Genomic DNA, 23,458 nt, shown 5'->3' with positions numbered 1-23,458 from the left:
GAGACTCTCATTAACAAACAATACTGCTGTGAAATTGCTTTAATGACAATGTAATAAAATTGCTATTCGGCTCACAGATGGCCTGAGGCGCAGCTCGATCCTACAGCGCTGCGTCAAACCATATAAATTAACCCACTTATTCACCTTCTCTTCTTTCTTCAATCTTTCTCCATTTGTTTCTCCCTCGAAACAAAATGCACCATCCCAGAGCACAAAACCACCGTCGCACACTCTTTACAAGATTATTTACTCAGTGTTTCTGCCTGTTTTTTCCATCAAATCAAAATACATTTACTGGAGAAGAAGCAACATGACTGAGATTTCATTAACTGACATTAACAGAAGTTAATAAATGCTGTTTATTGCATTTATTAATGGACCTTAAGCATGAACTCACTTAATTTTGATATATTCTTTCAGAAAACAAGACTTCTTATCTTATGACATAAGAACATGTATCTTGATTTAGGAATGTTGAGGTATTTGTGCAGGAAAACGACACTGAGGAAGAAGATGATTGAGATATTAGAGATTTGGGATCAAATGAAGCCGGAGCGGGAGGAGGACGGCACTCAGGAACCAACAACTGAGTCAATTCTGCTAATTAACAGCCCCAATTAGCGGCCCCTAAATGCAGGCGATGTGATGATGTGATGATGTGATGATGTTCTCTGGCAGCGGCTCGTCTCGCGCTGGACATGAGGAGAGAGCGGACACTGAGCTTCAGTCATCATTCTACACCGCAGGGATAGTGTACTCAACTAAAACCATCAAATCAAATTAGATAAAAATGAATAAAGACATATTTTAAAAAAAATACTAAAAATGACAAAAATACACAATGCCGTTCAAAGGTTTTGGGATCGGTAAGATTTAATGTTTTTAAAAGAAGTCTGCTCACCAAGGCTGCATTTATTTGATTAAAAATACAACAACTACAAAAAACTCAGTAATATTGTGAAATATTATTCCAATGTAAAACAGCTGTTTTCTATGTGAAATATTTCTAAACTGTAATTTATTCCTGTGATCAAAGCTGAATTTTCAGCATCATAACTCCAGTCTTCAGTGTCACATGATCCTTCAGAAATCACTATAATATGAGGATTTGATGATCAAGAAACATTCATTATTATTATCAGTGTTGAAAACACTTATTTTTAGGATTCTTTTACATTGGAATAATATTTAACAATAGTACTGTTTTTTATAGAAGAGACTTCTTTTAAAAACATTAAAAATCTAACCGATCCCAAACTTTTGAACGGCAGTGTATATAAAAAATATTGATTTAAAATATTAATATAAGCAACAATAGTATCTCAATGATGTTGTTATAACACTGCATGTGTTTAAACTCAATGACTTTCCCATGATCCGTGGAGGAAAATAAAACAACTTCACAAGCCTGTTTATACTTTTTACATTACATTTGGAAAATATTAAGCCATTATTTTGAATTTCATAACAGCTGGCCGCGCCAACCGATACAGTCATTAAAAACATAAAGCTGATCTGTTTGTTCGTGCCTCCTTTACTTCGGGGAGGGAAAGAGAGAGAGGGTTATGAAACTGTTTCTCCTGGTCTAAACAGTTTCAAATAAAGCCGTTTCAGGCCTGACAGATCGAAGACCAGCAGACAGGGTTTATTCTGACACCAGAAACCACTGATCAATCAACAACACACCCGCAGTAAAGAGTGTGTGTCTGTGGGCTTCAGGTAAGATGGCCATGTTAGACATCCATGAAATCAAGCAGGTGTCAAAAGTCATTCATAAATCACATATTCCACTCCATTTGTCAGCTCGTTAGTCAAACGAGTTTCCATGAGAGAGAGAGAGAGAGAGAGAGAGAGAGAGAGAGAGAGAGAGAGAGAGAGAGAGAGAGAGAGAGAGAGAGAGAGAGAGAGAAGAAACACAACCAAACATCAAGCACTCTCAGCCCTGTGGACTTTAAAACTGTAAACATTCTTGTTTTTCCCAACAAATCTCATTTACGTCACATTTGAAATCATCATTTATTGTGTGGTGAAATAACATTTGAAACAGACTCCTTGGCCTTTAATCATATCAAGTGTCCTAAAAACAAATGAATAATATTTCAATTTTTCTTAATTATAGTTTAAGATTAAAAGTCTTGGAGTTAATGATGAAGTCATTGCAAAACATCTGCACCACATGGGACATAAAAGTTCCTGAAGTTAAAGACTCCCAGAATCAACTGCAAGAGAGACAATAACGAGAGACAAACCCGTCTCTCTCTCATAATGTGCGTGTGTGTGTGTGTTGCTGTCAGCATGTGATTAGACAGATAGAATAACACACACATGCGACTGCACTTTCCTGTCGTGTGGTGTGTGAAGCGTCTCTCTCTCTCTGAGGTCAGACAGGATTGCTGTGCAGTCTCAGATTTAATTACCCATCAGCTACACAACGACCCACCAACACCAGTGCACGTCATACACACACAGGCAGAGCAGAAGATCAGATCCACGGGCACAGAGAGAGAGAGAGAGAGAGAGAGAGAGAGAGAGAGAGAGAGAGAGAGAGAGAGAGAGAGAGAGAGAGAGAGAGAGAGAGAGAGAGAGAGAGAGAGAGAGAAAGGTAGACGGTCTTGTCAGAGCAGGAGACACGCTGTCTATTGACACGTTACACACAGAGCCCTTGTGCCTCCAGGTCTGATTGTGCCTCCTAACAAAGACGCGATTCAGGACGTCCAAAGCACAAACCCTTCTCTCTCTCTCCTGTGCTCCATATCAAAGCAGGATTCACACAATGCCCATCACAGGAGGAATCCAGGCGCTTTTGGCACATCAACAGGAATGTCAGGTGGACTGAACGGATTTAACTGACACTTGAGACAGCAAATACTCCCATAAACTCTCTCACAAACACACCCACAAACACTCCCACAAATACTCCCACACCCACAAACACTCCCACAAATACTCCCACACCCACAAACACTGCCACACCCACAAACACTCCCCCAAACACTCCCGCAAACACTCCCACAAACACTCCCACAAACACTCCGGCAAACACTCCCCCAAACACTGCAGCAAACACTCCCGCAAACACTCCCACAAACACTCCCGCAAACACTCCCGCAAACACTCCCCCAAACACTCCAGCAAACTCTGCCACAAACACTCCCACAAACACTCCCCCAAACACTCCCGCAAACACTCCCGCAAACACTCCCACAAACACACCCACAAACACTCCCGCAAACACACCCACAAACACTCCCCCAAACACTGTCGCAAACACTCCCCCAAACACTCCCGCAAACACTCACACAAACACTCCCGCAAACACTCCCACAAACACTCCCGCAAACACTCCCCCAAACACTCACGCAAACACTCCCCCAAACACTCCCGCAAACACTCCCGCACACACTCCCGCACACACTCCCGCACACACTCCCGCAAACACTCCCGCACACACTCCCCCAAACACTCCCGCAAACACTCTCCCAAACACTCCCGCAAACACTCCCACAAGCACTCCCCCAAACACTCCCCCAAACACTCCCGCAAACACTCCCCCAAAAACTCCCGCAAACACTCCCGCTAACACTACCCCAAACACTCCCGCAAACACTCCCCCAAACACTCCCGCAAACACTCCCGCACACACTCCCACAAACACTCCCGTAAACACTCCCACAAACACTGCCACACCCACAAACACTCCCGCAAACACTCCCACAAACACTCCCCCAAACACTCTCGCAAACACTCCCACAAACACTCCCACAAACACTCCCGCAAACACTCCCACAAACACGGCCACACCCACAAACACTCCCGCAAACACTCCCGCAAACACCACCGCAAACAAACACTCCCGCAAACACTCCCACAAACACTCCCCCAAACACTCCCGCAAACACTCCCCCAAACACTCCCGCAAACACTCCCCCAAACACTCCCGCAAACACTCCCCCAAACACTCTCGCAAACACTCCCGCAAACACTCCCCCAAACACTCCCCTAAACACTCCCCCAAACACTCCTGCAAACACTCCCACAATCACTGCCACACCCGCAAACACTCCCCCAAACACTCCCGCAAACAAACCACCAAACACTCCCACAAACACTCCCACAAACACTCCCGCAAACACTCCCACAAACACTCCCACAAACACTCCCCCAAACACTCCCACAAACACTCCCCCAAACACTCCCACAAACACTCCCACAAACACTCCCACAAACACTCCCACAAACACTGCCACACCCACAAACACTCCCACAAACACTCCCGCACACACTCCCGCAAACACTCCCCCAAACACTCCCACAAACACTCTCCCAAACACTCCCACAAACACTGCCACACCCACAAACACTCCCACAAACACTCCCGCACACACTCCCCCAAACACTCCCACAAACACTCCCGCAAACACTCCCGCACACACTCCCACAAACACTCCCACAAACACTCCCACAAACACTGCCACACCCACAAACACTCCCACAAACACTCCCGCACACACTCCCCCAAACACTCCCCCAAACACTCCCGCAAACACTCCCCCAAACACTCCCGCAAACACTCCCCCAAACACTCCCACAAACACTGCCACACCCACAAACACTCCCACAAACACTCCCGCACACACTCCCCCAAACACTCCCACAAACACTCCCCCAAACACTCCCACAAACACTCCCGCAAACACTCCCGCAAACACTCCCGCAAACACTCCCCCAAACACTCCCACAAACACTCCCGCAAACACTCCCCCAAACACTCCCGCAAACACTCCCGCAAACACTCCCGCAAACACTCCCGCAAACACTCCCACAAACACTCCCCCAAACACTCCCACAAACACTCCCCCAAACACTCCCGCAAACACTCCCCCAAACACTCCCACAAACACTGCCACACCCACAAACACTCCCACAAACACTCCCCCAAACACTCCCACAAACACTCCCCCAAACACTCCCGCAAACACTCCCCCAAACACTCCCACAAACACTGCCACACCCACAAACACTCCCACAAACACTCCCGCACACACTCCCCCAAACACTCCCACAAACACTCCCCCAAACACTCCCACAAACACTGCCACACCAACAAACACTCCCACAAACACTCCCACAAACACTCCCACAAACACTCCCGCAAACACTCCCACAAACACTCCCACAAACACTGCCACAAACACTCCCGCAAACACTCCCCCAAACACTCCCGCAAACACTCCCGCAAACACTCCCGCAAACACTCCCACAAACACTCCCGCAAACACTCCCACAAACACTCCCCCAAACACTCCCGCAAACACTCCCGCAAACACTCCCGCAAACACTCCCGCAAACACTCTCCCAAACACTCCCCCAAACACTCCCGCAAACACTCCCGCAAACACTCCCGCAAACACTCCCGCAAACACTCCCCCAAACACTGCCACAAACACTCCCGCAAACACTCCCGCAAACACTCCCGCAAACACTCCCGCAAACACTCCCGCAAACACTCCCGCAAACACTCCCACAAACACTGCCGCAAACACTCCCGCAAACACTCCCGCAAACACTCCCGCAAACACTCCCGCAAACACTCCCACAAACACTCCCCCAAACACTCCCCCAAACACTCCCGCAAACACTCCCGCAAACACTCCCGCAAACACTCCCGCAAACACTCCCGCAAACACTCCCGCAAACACTCCCACAAACACTGCCGCAAACACTCCCGCAAACACTCCCGCAAACACTCCCGCAAACACTCCCGCAAACACTCCCACAAACACTCCCCCAAACACTGCCACAAACACTCCCGCAAACACTCCCGCAAACACTCCCGCAAACACTCCCACAAACACTCCCGCAAACACTCCCACAAACACTCCCGCAAACACTCCCACAAACACTCCCACAAACACTGCCGCAAACACTCCCGCAAACACTCCCGCAAACACTCCCGCAAACACTCCCACAAACACTCCCCCAAACACTCCCACAAACACTGCCGCAAACACTCCCGCAAACACTCCCGCAAACACTCCCACAAACACTCCCGCAAACACTCCCACAAACACTCCCGCAAACACTCCCGCAAACACTCCCCCAAACACTCCCCCAAACACTCCAGCAAACTCTGCCACAAACACTCCCACAAACACTCCCACAAACACTGCCGCAAACACTCCCGCAAACACTCCCGCAAACACTCCCGCAAACACTCCCACAAACACTCCCACAAACACTCCCACAAACACTCCCGCAAACACTCCCGCAAACACTCCCGCAAACACTCCCACAAACACTCCCACAAACACTCCCCCAAACACTGCCACAAACACTCCCGCAAACACTCCCGCAAACACTCCCGCAAACACTCCCGCAAACACTCCCACAAACACTCCCACAAACACTGCCGCAAACACTCCCGCAAACACTCCCGCAAACACTCCCGCAAACACTCCCACAAACACTCCCACAAACACTCCCCCAAACACTGCCACAAACACTCCCGCAAACACTCCCGCAAACACCCCCGCAAACACTCCCACAAACACAACCTGGGACAGACAGACAGACAGACAGATAGATAGATAGATAGATAGATAGATAGATAGATAGATAGATAGATAGATAGATAGATAGATAGATAGATAGATAGATAGATAGATAGATAGATAGATAGATAGATAGATGATGGATGGATGGATGGATGGATGGATGGATGGATAGATACATAGATAGATGGATAGATGTATCTGAGGTCTAACACTGAAAGTGTTCCTCTAGCTTCACTTATTGTGGGGTTTGCAGGATATTACAGCATTAATCAGCATGAAACAGGCAAAGCATCTCAATATTCTGCTGTTGTAGGTGTGTGTGTGTGTGTGTGTGTGTGTGTGTGTGTGTGTGTGTGTGTGTGTGTGTGTGTGTGTGTGTGTGTGTGTGTGTGTGTGTGTGTGTGTGTGTGTGTGTGTGTGTGTGTGTGTGTAATTGAAACGCCAGGCGAGTGAAAGGCAGATAACGGCTCTTCCTGTGGTCAATGTAAGCACCTGGTCAGATCCGGCAGACGAATCAAGCTCATTCTCTCATTCTCCAGGCGTGTTCTCGTGTGAGCCGCAGCAGAATGAGGTGTAGGGGAAATGAATCACAAAAGCACAGAAATCAATTGACCCCGAGGAGACGCATGATAAAGCCCTCGGCCGCCGCCTGTCCCCGACAGATAGAGCTGCGTAAATGAGTCCGCTCCGATAAATACATTAAAGCAAGCTGTGAATAAAAGCCAGGGACTTCTCATTTGTAAATAGCAGCTCCACTACACGGAATTAGACTGATAAAGGAGCGCTCCGTATAATTAAGTTTGTGTAAGGCCAGAAAATCCGTGAAAATACCTTCCCGGTGTTTTGAAAAGAAGCTGTCAGCTCAATTAATCTGAACATCGGCCGGAGAATGTAGCGAACGAAATTAAGCCAGCGATAAAAAAAGAGCCTGGCCGTGTATTTTGATAAATAATTCCTGTATCATTTCTTTGGCTCTGTGATCATTTTATTTAATCCACCACCTCCGGTTATGAGCTAAGCTCTACAGAGACGCTGCCGGCCGGAGCAACGCATCTGTAATCCGGCACGGATTCATTCATGCATCAAAGGCAAGGAAAACGCGAAGATAAGGTCCGGGCGCTAAAGCTTCCCGATGGTCAAAGAGAGGAAAAGTGCCTGGACTCACCAGTTGTTTACTTGTAAGATGGTGAGCCCCGTGTCCTGAGCCAGCTGCTTCTTCTGTTCTTCTGAAGGATACGGGTGCTGGAAGAGAACACACGCTCCGGTCAGGATCATGGGAAACATCACAGAGACAACAAACACTGAGCACTGCCACTCATCTGCACCAGGAAAACATTACACAAATGACAACTACAGTCGACTGCTTTTAGACACAACGAATATCTGTGTATTACTCCTGAATCACTACAAATAGCCATGATGATGCACTTCATTATGCTCTGTTGTTTAGGTACGGTTCGGTATGTGCCGTGTTCATGGAAAAAAGGACTACTGTCAAATAAAAATAAAGAACGACTACAAGCAACAGCACAAATAAATACAATAGAGCAAAGATATTAATAAAATAAACACTGCTTTTTAGGTTTTTCAGGTGGGGCTAACATTAGTTTTCAGGTACAGAAATGAAATAAAGTAATCAAATGTAAAATAACATTGCATTTTTGACTATAAATGAAAGATTAATCCTTATTAAAGTTACAAAAGCCATTCAAACCAGAGCTGTGAGTGATTTCCTTTTCTTTTATTGTTTGATTAACATTAAAAACACAGAAAACAGGAATATTAGGCTCTGTCACTTTAAGACACAGCACACAAATACAGTACACTGATAGTCAAGTCAGTCAAGTCACATTTATTTATATAGCGCTTTTTACAATACAGAGTGTTTCAAACCAGCTTTACAGTGCTAACAGGAAAATAATGCAACCAAGTTTGTTTCCAGACGAAAACAGCGTCACAGTCTAGCTTAAGTAAGTTCAGTGATGTTTGCATTTCTGATACTGTACACATGCGCGGTCTTTCTCGACTGTATAAGTTCACTGTCTTAAGGCATAACAGACTGAGTGTGCTAGGATCCTCATCAAGACGGACATGCTGGCAATCTTTGTGTTCATTTGTCCATTGAAGCGCAAGACTTGAAAGAGAAATCAATATTTGCGTGCTGTCTGAGATGTGCGTGCGCTTCGGATGAGTATTTCAATATAAATATTTTATATATAAATGACAAATTGTCAAAACTGTTTTTCCTGCTTTATTCACTCAAAAAATGCCTAAATTTAAGATTTATGTATTTGAAATGCATATAAAATTTCTATTCATTTGGATTATATTTTATAGGTCTACTGTATTTACATATTTTAATGTTCACTATAGATACTTTGATTATTAAATTCCTTTAAATGAAAAGGAACAGAAATAAAGAAATCCACCAAGGTCACGGCATGCCGATATATATGTATATATATATATATATATATATATATCTGCAAGTGTTACGTTCAACCAAATGAGAAAACACTAAAGCTGGATTCCTGGCCAAGTTGCAGAGGTAAAGGAGTGTATAAACACACAAACAGTGCAACTGTATCGGTGTTGAACCGATTACTGTATATATAGTAAACCACAGAAACACACAGATCCGTACGACACCGCGGTGAATGCTCCGGCCGGATTAAACACTGAACACATCCTCCTTTCCTCGACGGTTAGAGGAATGACTTCAGCTTGAGTTGCTCCTGAACGCAGGCCAAGCGCTAAAGCAAGACGTTCCTGCAAAGGTCTCGAGTAGCCAGAAGTCACACTGCAAACACAATCCCCGCGCGGGATGCAATGATACAATTTGTGTCACTGTTGATCTGCCAAATGTGACATGATAGAAATGGCAGGATTGAATTTGTGCCGTGTGTGTCTGAAGCATGACGAACAATAGTGATCCACACTGACAGATGTGTTTAAGAGGCAGATTAACAACCAAACACACCACACACTCCGCTTTATTCAGACATCGCCACACGTGCACCCACACACACACACATGCGCACACACACACACACACACACACACACACATGCGCACACACACACACACACACACACACACACACACACACACACACACACACACACACACACACACACACACACACACACACACACACACACACACACACACACACACACACACACACACACACACTAGGTGTAGGTGGCCTGTCTCTTGTGTATAGCGACTCTTTCTCTTCTAGTCGGCCATTCTTACACATGTTCTAAGTCTCAGGAATAAAGCCATTAAACTGCGCTGAACTGAATCTTGACCCTGAGCCTCACATTCAGGAACGAACGGCCAGTTTAATTAAAGAGCGGGAGGAGGGAACGTTTCAGGAATGTGTCCAATTAATTAGAAAACAATTGTAAGATTGAAAAAATAATGAAGGAAAAAGAGACGCATGAATCAGATTTCTACTTGTGCACACAGGAGCTTTTAATATGCTAAAATCATTAACAAAGAAATATGATAATGGGCACATAGAAATAAATTTTTTGATTGCTAAGTGCTGACATATGCTTGGCAAGACTGTGAAGCGCACATACATATGCACGCGTGTGTGTGTGTGTGTGTGTGTGTGTGTTTCTTCTCACAGACAGCAGCAGATTTTGTGACTGTTTCTCTACATTATTATATAATATAGGTTTTTAATATATTTATTATATTATTATTGCAATCGGCTGATAATCAACATAGATTGAACATAAAAATCTAGCTAAAGCCTTTAATCAATGATAAACTATTTGTTTACATTTTTGTTTAATTTTGAAAGTAAGCATTAATGAATCTCGTATGCTGTCATTAAACTCTACTCTATGTATCAGTGTTTTTTCAGGCATGTGTCGGTCATTAAAACAAACCCATATAAATACTGCAGCACTCGATGATTCACACAAACCAGAGACACGCTTCAAAAAGTGAAAAGAAATTATATCTGCTCTTCCCTGAGAGGAAAAAAACAGAAAACGCTTAAAACCTTTCAAAGCCAGCTTAAGATATCCTGACCACAGACAGACAATATACAACAGATCCAGTTTCACTGAGCTCTGTTCTACAAATCAGAGTAAACACAGAGCCTGGGCCTGACAAACGTTACAAACGCCCATGGAAATGTGTCTGTGTGATTTCCCATGTGCATACTAGGATTTATAAATCCACACATGATGGCATCCACAATATCTATTATCTTGCACTGGTGTTAAAACATGGATGGGAATATGCATTTGTGTTAAGCACAGAGGAAAGTATTGTACCTCAATATTTTTTTTTTACAATAACACACATTTTGCATACTTAAAATACTTGTGTTGGACAACGATTAATCGCATCCAAAATAAAAGTTTTTGTTTACATAATATACAGTATGTGTGTGTACTATGTATAATTATTTTGTATTTACACACACACATGCATGTATGTATTTAAGAAATATTTGCATGTACATGCTGTATATATATATTTATAAATAATATATATATATATATATATATAAAGATAAATATTTTATATATATATATATATATATATATATATATACACACACATGCATGTGTGTGTGTTTATATATACAAAATCATTATACACAGTACACACACATATATTATGTAAACACAACTTTTTTTAATGCGATTAATCACGATTAACCCTTGCCCAGCACTAGAAAGCAGAGTAACGCGCATTCGAGTGACATCGCAGGTCGAGTCTAGCACTGTAAAATAAAGCATCAAATTACAAAACAAGTGAAACCCGAACAGAGCACTACCTTTATATGAATTATTAATTTCGTCCAGCGGTGTGCATGACACGCTAACAGCATGATGAAGAGTAAACTTAGCATGAGAGATCATAGAAAGATTGAAAGTGTTCCTGTCACTTTAAACTCAATCAATAGAGTGAATTACTAAGAGCCGGAGCAATATCCTGAGAAACGGACTGACCACAGAATGTGAAGAGGTGCAGTCTATAAATTATTAGACAGAAAAATGAGCAGCTTATTTTATTGCAGATGCCAGCGCTAGCCGGCGATCGAATCAACTGTTAATTACGCTGCAGCCTGTTAATGGCACCGGCTTTTTGCTGCTTGCGCCATTCTGAACACACACACAAACACACACACACACACACACACACACGGTTCTGAAAGGAGTCCTCGGGGATGTGTCAGTGCATCATACAGTCCGCGGCAAGTGCATGTGGGCCGATTTTATTTCCCAGAGTGCATGTGTGTGCATGTGTGTTTGCACTCTATTGGCTAAATTACAGGGTGTGATGTGCTCTTCACCGCAACTCCATGTAACGTCGAGCCTGAACCCCCAGTGCCCCCAAACACACATCAACCCCCCTTCACACACACACACAACACACACACACACTCCCCAACGGAGCGGCTGACCGTGAGCTTGATGAATGACTTCATCAGTACGAGGCCAGACTGCAATGAATTAAAGAGTCCTGCAGCCTAATGAAAACCAGCACATCCCCCGACTGAGCTACTGAATCACTGCAGCACAATTCTCATACTATACATTCTAGATAGTATGCCAGATAAGAACTAAACAAACAGTCAGCCGAATGATGCAGTGTATTTTTGATTGCATGCTTTTAGGCTACTTTAACCCACAATCCATTGTGCAATCAATGGGTTCACTTTTGACTTTGAGTTTGCATGGAAGAATCCCAGCAGTTTTTAATTGCACAAACCAAAATGTTAAGCTTTAAGGAAATGCATTTAGCTAGATGCTAACATGCTAACACAAACAATATGTGACAAAGGTGATAGTATGATCCCAGCAAACAATTTTGCATTTAAAAGACGTCTAATAGTGTCCAAACACAGCCCTGACGTCTAACCTAAAACAAGACAAAATTTGGGATGTCAGTGAAAATTTAATAGACATATAAACCATCGCCCAAGAATAGATGCACAGGCTACGCATAGAATATGTCAATGAAATGAAACCAAACACCTTGTAATCACTGTTTACTTTGCTTACATAATGGAATATCATACATCTCACAAGTTATTTTGGAAAAAAACGACACGTAACCAAATTCAAGGTTGTTTTGTGTGTGTTACTTATAGTCGGACTATATCGGGTCTATAGTTCACCGAGACGGTGAAATGACGGCTATTGTTTGCAGGGATACTATAATACCAAATGCTCAAAACTATGTGCTTTATTTGTCTATTTTGAAGGTTTGCCGAATGGAAATGAAGGGCACGTTCTCAAAACTCTATTGTCTCTAACCAACAATTTCAATTATTCTCAAACTACTCCATCATCGCTGAAGGATTTGAGTTTCCCCGTGACGCACAGCTCAAATTGACTGTGATCATTTCTGTGTGTTTAATCAAACTGAGCGAAGCAAGATAACACAGACTCCCAATAAAATCAATCAAAGCCCAGAATGACATTTTAATATCTGCTACACAGAAATCTGCAGAAAGATTGGCACATTTTAAATTTAGAGAGGCTGTTAATAAAGCATTTACATATGTGTGTTTCTGCAAGCATGATATACCAGCCAAATGAAGGCTGAAGGTTTATTTTGATAAGACTGATTTGAATATAATATATATATCCCATTTTACAGCGCAAATTCATGAATAATTGCAATGTGGTGTGTTTGTTGTAAGTATTTGTCATAAGAAGGAACACTGCTTTTACTGCGGGAAAGACAGATTTGTTTAGAAAGTTAACTTTGATTATAACATGACTCATGGTGAGTGTCAGCAGCGCTGTGATTGATGTCTGCTCAACAGAACAGAAGCTAAAAGAGTGTTTTGTTTAAAAGATGGACAAAAGGAGCTTGCTTCTGTGTGTTCTAGTAGTTTGTGTGTGTCTAAGGTTAAATGTGTGTGCTTAGGTAGTGTTTTGTGTATGTTTGATTTTCTTCAGCATTACGCTGCATCCAGACAACAAGGAGGAAGCCGGCAAGAATGCAACTTGACTCACATGCACACACAAAAGGGAACACGTCCTCAGTTTTATGAAATGCACCATCTCAAATACACCCCCTGATGCTCAAACGATGTGTGCATACCGGCAGTTCTTGTGTTCGTCGGCATGCACACGTATGAACAAACCAGGTCTTCGTGCAGCTCTGGGATCAGACTGAGTCGTGACTGCCATGCTGGGTTTTTTCAGAGGTAAAACAGTTTCAATTTATGTGGCTTCAAAGGGGCACCTGGAGCCCAGCGCGCCATGAAAAGCTATTGAGGAGAGCAGCTCGACTCCCTCTCTTCATACGTCTCACTCATTCTTTCTCTTTCTGTGCCCCCACAACAATTGCTGGCTGGGCTGGGCTTGGAGCCGCTGGACTACCGCCAGCCCCCCCGTTTGCTCTACACCAATAATTTATGTTCACTAAAGATGGTGCAAGGTTCTAGAGCGACTCTTGCTATCAATTTGCCTGCCAAGCAAACTGTTGCCCCGCAAAAACATGGATTGGCAAGGCCAGGCGGAGGGGGATGCAGGGAGGGGTGTGAGGAGGAGGTGGGCACCCCCGTGAGGTTGGCCTGGAACGCAGTTGCTGAGGGTAAACAAGCATTAGCGCTAAAAATCAATCACTCCCATTCTCAAGGCCGTCAGAGAGAATCGCACAAGGGAACAAACACACACCCACTGCAGTGAGAGATACACACACAGCCCAATACACACATACTCACGGAGCAAAACGCACATTGAGCGATGCAAACAATTAGAGAAAAGTTTTGCTCTTTAACGGCTGTTGAACTGCTCAAGAAACTGACATGTGCTCTCTCGGTTATGATGCTTGCATTCTGCCCGTGAGAAACACACAGAAAAATGTGTGTCTTTTGATGTAGTGTAACTGTAGCAAAAATGGATATGGGATGAAGTTACTACTTAGTGTTTGTTGAAATCACTAACACTGACTAGGAGTAGCAGTAATAGTGATGCTTGACTCGGCAAATCCCACTAATAAGGGCAGTGGCGGTTTGCGTAGACCTTGTGACTTGGACACAGAAAACCCTCTTCTATGTGTGTGTGTCTGGATGTGGCCCACAGCCATAGTGATGAGGCTAGTTAATCATCAGATCAGGTTCATGGCTTCTCTTACAGACGCGGCCAGTCGGCTCTTTCAAGGGGAGGAACCTGATCTCCATGTCCTTGCATAGGGAAAGGGGAACAGAAGATAGACTGAATCTCCTCATCCTCTTAACCCTCTGGCTTTAGGGTGTACATTTGACCAAATTAAATTCTCACCACAACAGCCCTAGAATTTCTCTTTCCACCTGATTAGTCAAACACTTCTGGGGCAGGAGTTTAACTTAATTTTTGCAGCAGGTTCTGTCATCAACTGACTATTTTTGACTGCATGCAGGAGATTGAGGCGTATTCCCTGTGATGTCTTAACAGCGGTTTTAAAACAGATTCATTTCAGGCTGGAAAAAGTGGAAGGGAAAGTGAATGGGAGTTGAAAGCAGTACAGTCTTGTCAGTTGACACTACTGATGTCATAAAGTCACGTGACCACTCATGCTCAGAGGTAAATTGGCAAATCAAGTAGATAAACATGACCTGAGTTCACACTGTACAATGAAAGCCTGTGAAATGAGGCAAACAACCTGCTGGCCTCAGAAGAAATTCACAAAAAAAAGAAGATCTTGCCTAATAAGATAGAGGCAACAATGCACTACTCATCCAACGTACTAAGGAAGCACAGAGCAAGAATTCTCTCTTGTCGCTGCCTTCACCAGTCTGTAATGACTTGATTAGTCTAGATGGCACCCGTGAGCAACGGAGCCGAGACCTTTCGGGTCACGTTCATTAGGCCACTGGGCTACTACCTATGGCTTACTGCTGTCTTGACCCCACCATCCCACAGGGCAAAACTTACTAAGGCTATTCTTTAATATATTTTGCCTGCGTGAGAGAGAGGATGTTTATTGCTCGTGGGGTAAATGGACTGGGCTGGAGAACAGAAATGTTGGCCAAAAGGCCACTGGGCAACCAAAGAACAACAGGGTCGTTCTGCTTGCAGGCAACAAAGTAGTTCACCAACCCCTCAATATTCCAGCCAACCCCTTTTATGCAAGCAGGTCTTGGCAGCACACATTAATGTAAGATTAGTGCTGGGCGGTTTGACCAAAAATTGATATCACGTTTTTTTTCAAAATTATGCCGGTTTCCGGTTTATGACGCTTTTTTTTTTTCATGCATAGTCAGGTGTTCAATGCATTTTCTACTGGTTGAGAGAGGAATTACTGCAGTAAATTGACTTAGGATAGTCTATTTTACAGTCATTAGTGAATATTGTAGAATAATTCCACACTAGTAATACAGGTTTGCTGCCCCAGAAAATTATGCTGTTGTTTACAAATAAGAGCCATTCATGATTCTAATGAAGTGAGGAATCAGAATGCAAAGACAATTGCAGTCAAAATACAGAACTTTTATTTTAAACAACACAATTAGAACAACTTGGAATACTTTTTCTAGTTCAAGTACAAGTCCAGGAACATTACGTGCATTCAAGTAAATATAAAAAGAAAACTTAAACTTGTCTTGCATTGCTTTTGAGGTCTATAAAAAAAAATAGTAAAACAAAATTATGCAACTTGCATTAGTTATTCCTTCAAAAGTATTGCTTCGAAACCAGAACAAACATAAAATAAATATAAAGTGCAACTTGGCACACAGGATTATCCTGTATAATGGATGTTCGTGTTGCCCCCTTTGGCGAGAATTTTAGCCCGACAGCACTTGCATAAAATGGTTTTTTGGTCGACGTCGGATTTTTGGAAACCAAAAAACCTCCAAACAACAGACCCGGCTCCTCTTTTTGGCACAAGTTGTGCTTCTGTGTCATGTTGTACTAATTATTCAGCATCCATCGTCCATGTAACGTAAGAGAGCACTGCTGTTTGTTTACCCTCACTCGTCGCTGCTTAAAAGTGCGAAACTTGTAAAGGGTCCGTCTCAAACAGTGTCGCGCAGCGTAACGTTTGTTCCGAACGTTGTGTAATTAAATACACCGGTATGGCGGTTTATTCAAAATCAATATTGTGACGAAAATATAAACCGCCCAGCACTATGTAAGACTCCTTTTGTACTGGCATTTGAGACCGAAGGACAAGGCAATAGAACAGGCTAATCTGAGATATACACAACACATTTCATTTAGCATAGTAAACTTTCTTAATGAGGGGAAGGGTTATTTACAAACGCTGTCTCTGTGGATTGTTTTGGGAGCCACAATTAATGGCATGACAGCATTTTTTACCAGTAGTCACAAACGAATAATCCAGAGCTCTAAACCTATAATGTTATTTTTCATCTGTTACACTATCAAATTCAAGTTGTCAAATCTGCTTTACAGTCAAAACTCACAATAGAGGAAACCTCGATGTTTAGCCATTAGCTGGGAATGTGGAGCAACCAAGCAGCCGGCAAACAGCTGCAGGGGCAATTTCCTGTAGGTTAATGATGCTAAAAATGTAGAAGTCAAGCATGGCGCCCATTTAGCTGGCTCTCCAAAAGGACTAAACATTGTATCAGCATAAAGAGGCCGCCATGAAGATTTTCAGTAAACTCAGCCTAACTAAAATGATCAAGTCAATCGAAGCAGGACAAAAAAAACCCGACTTAGCCAAAGATCTCTCGCAGTCGTAATCACAGAAACCTTGCGAGACAACTGACGGAGCCAAAGCAACCTCAACTCATACCCGTAAATACTCTCCCTTACACAGGGTGTCAGTACCACAAACTCAGGCAGTGGATTGCTATGAGCCCTGGGGACTCTCCACTCTTGATGCTCAAGACTTTGGGATGTATGAAGAGATTTAATGGCTCTAAAAGCAGTAGAGCTGAGGAACAGCGCAAAGGGCCCCTTTTCAGTGCATTCCAGCCGCCTGTGCTCTCCCCATAGTGCTCCTCTGCACAATCCTGCCCTGAGGTCTGCTGACCTCTGACCTGACTGACCGGCTTGGCTGTAGGCTCCTCGTTTGTTACTGACTTTATCCACTGACAAAGCAAGCAGGAAACTGGCAGCTACCCAACAATCCCATGAGAGGATGACCAACAGCTTGCTCAGCTTACCGTTTATTAGTGGATGGGGGTCCACAGACAGAATAAAATAAGAAATGCAGCTGGCTTTATTCTTTTTATTTAGCTAAAGGTTTCCTAACATATGAAACTGTACATGTTGAAAGGAAGTTTGAAACCTAAAAGGTTTGTGAGAATTGCAACCTTGAATCTATCGGAGCAGATTAACAACTTGTGCAATAACTGCAGGGTTGTTCAAACCCCAAAAGGAGCGATTCATGACAGGATTGAGTTTCCCTATCACTGTGCCTTTGAGCAAGGAACTTGACCCCACATTGGTATGGGTGGACGGTCCTTGTAGTAAATGCACTGTAGGTCACTTTGGAAAAGAAAGCGTCCGCTAAACTGGCAAATAAAAAAATAATATATCAGTTCTGTCTCTGTCTTTCTTCTTTCTGCACTTTGCATGGTGCATACTGAGGCATCAAAGGGAGCTACAGTAATCCAAACACCATCGTTACTCTGAAAGTTTACGCGCTGCCCTAGAGGGAGAGATAAAAAGGGATTGTCAGGATCCACTTACAGCTTTTTGGGCTGATCCAGGCCACAAGGAAGAACTGTGAACTCAAACACAGCAGAGTGCTGCTGGTGCACTGGACTCCAGCAGGACGGAAGAGCAAAGGGAGGTCATTAACCTCTGTGACTAAAATGCACTCAGATGGCTCCCTGCTCTGGAGGCTGATGACAAGCGTCTGTGTTCTTTTCAACAACTTGTTGAGCTGTCTCCACCCCCACCACCTGCCCCCACCTCTGAAACCAACACCAGCCATCCCCATCTCAGGAATGTAACCCAAGCCCCGCTTCTCTCCAATCACTTTGCAGAGAAGACAGCTGTTGTTGTGTTCTTTCCATTGTGTGTTTGTGTATTTTCTCCCCCATTACTTCTACTCTTCCTTTTTCCCTTCCTCAATTCCTCGCCCCACTGCTGCACAATAATTCATGATCTAGTGCAGAGTTGAGCACAGTACAGTCAACTTTGACTGACGGGAATCGAGCGGCATGCCTCTGTAATGGTAAAAGTGCTTCAGTAATGGCTATGACATTGAGGGTTGGGCTCTGTCGAGGAAGATCTAGTGCAGAAGTCATTACCACATACTAAAACCAAATGAAGCCAAGAGCATTCAAAATAAAGCTCTGCAGGGCAGGAAAAACTGTTTCCCATCATGTTTGCAATGTGGTTCCTCACCTTTAACTCCAGCGTTTAGACTCTTGGGAAGGTCTGGGCCATAAGGCTGTCTGCTGATTCACGTAATGTCTCAGGAAGTTATTTCCCTGAAAGAGGCCACCCCCACCCTTTCAGTAGGGCCATAACAGAGAAGAACAGAATGGAGATGCACGGTGCTGGTGGAAACATCCTTGCTTTGCAAATAGAAGGCATACAAGGGCCATCCGCCAAGAGTCACTTGTTCAGGGACCTATAATATACTATTGAACTGGCTTTGTAGATCGTCCTAATCCTGGGTGCTTTTGATGTTGTTCCACATTTCCATTACTATCATTGGTTACCAAATCCATTGCAGTAATTGCAGCCTCGTCGTAGGTTGGGGAAGCTACACAGGAAAATTGCTAACATCTGCAGAGTCTCCTCCATGTGTCAGCGGCTCGTCTTAGCTTAAGCACATTTTTCTAGTCGCCACAGCTTGTTTCAAAAGCATACTCCACATTTGTTTACTTAATTCTGCTCAAAACGTGCCTTAAAGAGATTCCTCACTGTTAGAGTCCAGATAACGTAAAATGATGCGTGAAGTTTTGCCTTCCTTTCCTCCGTAGGCTTCATTACTTTTTAATATGTGTGCAGGAAGAGGGAAAAATGGCGTTTAGATAATCAATGGTACAGAGGCAGTAGCCCATTAATCTCTCCATGGATTCCGTTCTAATATGCACACTTGGTTGGGTAAACATGGGCTCTGCTGTGGTGCATGTGTCTGCCTGGATGGGCCACTTAATGAAACAGCTAGTCTTCGCTTTCTTTTGAGAAGATTTTGCTGAATGAAAAATGAACTGTCTGCTGTTTGCCACGCCAAAGAGCGTCAACGTTTTATTGTATTCAGGTGGGAGTTGTACGTTCCCCAATGCGAACGAGACAAACAATGAAAGCAGCAGGCAGGAAATGGTGTGAGCACTAGAGCAAATCCCTATGGAGATTTTATCAAAGATCTCTAATGCAAACAGCAGCACAACTGACCGGGGGGAGGCACACGAAAGCCGTACAGAAAGAAAGGTGACCTGCAGCACTGAACCAGGACAGAGGAAGAAGATAAACATGGCACAGAGAGAGAAAGAGAGCCTCTTGTGTGGAGGTGTAGATGTAGAGGAGGATGTATACAATGACCGCCGGTTGGGGCGGCTCTGAAACCAGAGCTAACCGCTGGGCTCACAAGCCTTCCTCTTGATGAGCAAAGAGCCACCTGTGGACAGAATTGGCTGCTGTGACTGTCTCCTGAGGTAACTGAGATACACCTGTGGGGACACACTCACTCCTGCGCCCGCATCACATGCATGTGACGTCAGATGGGAGGAAAAGAGAGGAGGAGAGAGAAACAGAGCAGAGTAATCTGGAGGAGAGGGTGGGCGGCCTGGCAGCCATAAACATAAGGACAAATAACAGTGAATGTACAACATAAGCCAGGGTAAAGTTTGATATGCTTTACATGTCGGAGGGTAGCTGGTGGGTGAAGAAAGACAAAAAGCCGTGGCTAAGAGGATTGCGAGGCAGAGATAGTGCACGCTGGAGCCTTGAGGTGGCAGAGATTTGTGCTTGTATGGAAATGTATGATTCACCCCCCCAGCAGCGGCTCCACTGCCGTGAACACGCTATACTTCATTTGCTGGCGATTATGCAGGTTGCTGGCCCTCTAAGCCCCTTTGAACTTGTAATTGCCGCCGGTTTGAAATAATGAACATTAAGGGAGATTCAGAAGAGTGTGTGTAATTACAGGTTTTCCCTCCTTTTATTCTGCTCCCTGGTTAAAGGGGGAGAGGAGGAGGAGAAAGAAGGAGGAGGTTATGCTTGCTGAAATCCGTTGTGTCTTGCCAATTCTCTTTATCTAAATCGCTGTAGATTTGAGCAGGGTTTGTCGTGCCCCGGGGACATTACAACTACTGCGATCTGATCAATATTCACATGCATTCACATCTGGGGCCAAAACGCTCCAGTTTGATTAGGATATGTGTCTTTAGTAGATTTTCTTTTATTTATATCTGCCTTTTTTCTTTGGCTTTTTGTGAATATTTTTTATACTGCTTACAGGTTTTAGTCATCATGAAAACCTCCCTTCTGAGCCTGAACAGTAAGCATCAGATACTGGCACCACAGTGTGGCGGCACAGTCGACGGAAGGCTTCAGTTTGCCAGCATCTTGGGAGGCTGAGCAGAAAGCAAATTGGTGTGTTTTGTTTGTTGCCTTTGATGCACCATTCAAGATATGAAATGAAATTGTGCAGTCACAGCGCTCGGTCGTCATTATGAAATAGCAGTAAGGAGGTGCAGACAGAGCTCAGAGGGAGGCTTGTGAGGAGAAGTGCTGGAAAAACAAAACAGAATAAAAACAGCAGCAGAGAAAGGGCGGGAAGATCACAGAGCAGAAATAGAGCTCTGGGATTCAGAGGAGCGCCAGTCCCCTGACAAACTAAACAGAGAAGCACAGTCTGGTTTTGATTTTTGCTCCAAACACACACACACACACACACACACACACACACACACACACACACACACACACACACACACACACACGGCCATCCTCTCTTAGTTTTCAGCTTCTATGTCTGAGTTGTTTCTTCGTCCACACCCCTAGTTCAACCTGAGACACTGTAAGCAAGTATATAAGTGCACACATTGATTTCACAGTTTATTAGTTATTGCTTTACCACAAGGGTTGCTATAAAAGGCATTATAGTTCTCTATGCCGTCTAATCACATCTATGACCAGTTTCATCTTTTAGGTCAACAGTACAAACATAATCATGCTGAGCAAGTCAGTGAAACTTCCTCACGTTTTATAGCAGCTACCTGAATAATAACAAATCTGGATCACATTCTTGCAATCTTCTGGACAGGCACTGGCACCTTCGCTCATGTATGTTTCTGTTTCTGACCTTACTGAATTTAATACTGAAGTCAGTCTAAAAAAAAAGTCCATTAGGGGGGAAAACACAAAAAAACTCTGAGCTGAAAACCAACAAGTGCTCGAAGAAGAGGATTTGCCCTTCCCTGTGCCGTTAGCCAGCCTGGTGTTCTGGGCACACACGTGTGGGCTGGTCTGTGTGGAGGTCAGTTGGATCTGTCCAGTAAGATCTAGAGTTACTAAACTAGAGTTCGTGTTCTCCTCACTGTTCATGTGTATCTTCAGGTCAGAGCAAAAGCATTTCCCTCCACACACACACATGCATGGAACAGCGTGTTCCAGCCTGTCCAAGCTGTCTTTATTAATACCGACTCAGTCTGGGTATGTAGGAGCATTCCAAGTGTCTGCAAGGTCATCCCTCAACTGACAAAGATTTCAGAGACTCATTCATCTCCAAAAAGCATCAATCCATGATAAAACATGCTATAAGTTCAGTCTTACACAACATACAGCATGATGCTCAAAGTCAAGATCAAGAAAGAGGAACACACTAACAACTGCCTTCTGGTTTCAAATGTTAATGCACTGAGAAATATTAAAGCAAAATGCAGCTGCAACAGTTTCAGCAAGTATGCAGTGATCTGAAAAAAAAATTTGTATTTAAGAAGCAAAGCTAATATTGATGCTGAACAACTTGATGCCAAATGCTAGTTGACGCAAAAGCTTCTTCTCAGGCACAGTTATCCAAGATCTGTTAAATACTGAAATCACACACACACACATACTGTACACACACACAAACACAAACACACACAGCAACTATTTCAAAGTCCTTGCGTACGGGAGATGAAGGTTGATCTGGGTCTAAAATAATTCCACAACCTGCAAGAATGAAAGAGTCACTCGATAAGGACATCTGGTCAGCTGACTGCAGCAGCATGCAGTATGAAGTGACATACTTGATTTTCTAGATTTACAACAGGTCTGAATCAACAAATCAAATGGCCAGACAGCAGATTGATTGTGTCCCCACTGTAGGGTCACTGTTTAAAACACAGCTTTACCAAAACTGTTTCCATTCTCAGCATTGCCACAAGAGGTGCAAAAGCACACATTAGTGTTTGTTTCTGGTCTTCAGGCTTCCTCTCACACACACACACACACACACACACACACACACACACACACACACACACACACACACACACACACACACACACACACACACACACACACACACACACAGAGAGAGAGAGAGAGAGAGAGAGAGAGAGAGAGAGAGAGAGAGAGAGAAAGAACTGAACTGTTATATAGGCTGCACTGGTGATGGATGGCAAACACGCCCATGATAGATTAGTGTTGCCCCTTTGCAACCCCCCGGAGCATCACTAAACAACCTCGCTGGGCCTTAAATGAAACTGCAGCTTTAAGAATGCCCTGCATTACAGCAAACAGTGAGGGAGGAAACCTTTCCCGAGACAACTCATACATGTGTGTGAGAGAGAGAGAGAGAGAGAGAGAGAGAGAGGGGGGGGGGGGGCTTGTCTGTTTATATATGGATGTCCATTGTTTAAAACAATTGTCAGATGTGCTGCAGTGGACATGAACAGTGATGTGAATCATGCAAAAAGAACTGATCAGCCCAAATTTTGAATTGGAGCCAAGCCTCAGGAACGAGTCTGTTTGCTTTACTGTGTGACGCTACAGCCTGATCCCTGGCTAATC

The 23,458-nt window shown here is 43.9% G+C and overlaps 1 protein-coding gene across 9 annotated transcripts in view; it reads right to left on the bottom strand.

Annotated features, from left to right (window-relative positions):
- meis2a (Meis homeobox 2a) overlaps positions 1-23,458 on the bottom strand; it is a 76,596-nt gene that overhangs the window by 23,054 nt on the left and 30,084 nt on the right. For all 9 annotated transcript variants that reach the window (XR_013206723.1, XM_077240166.1, XM_077240169.1 and 6 more), the window contains exon 9: positions 7,720-7,796. Coding sequence is in view for 8 of the 9 variants with exons in the window: in XM_077240166.1 (XP_077096281.1) it covers positions 7,720-7,796 (77 nt within the window). In the remaining variant the exon portion in view is untranslated. The remainder of the gene's footprint in view (positions 1-7,719; positions 7,797-23,458) is intronic.

Source organism: Siphateles boraxobius, unplaced genomic scaffold, assembly GCF_051911475.1.
Source record: "Siphateles boraxobius isolate OS27281-9 unplaced genomic scaffold, OSU_SipBor_1 22, whole genome shotgun sequence".
Lineage (NCBI taxonomy): Eukaryota > Metazoa > Chordata > Actinopteri > Cypriniformes > Leuciscidae > Siphateles > Siphateles boraxobius.
The sequence above is the reverse complement of the archived record's forward strand: the minus strand, read 5'-3'. Positions and strand labels throughout refer to the sequence as shown.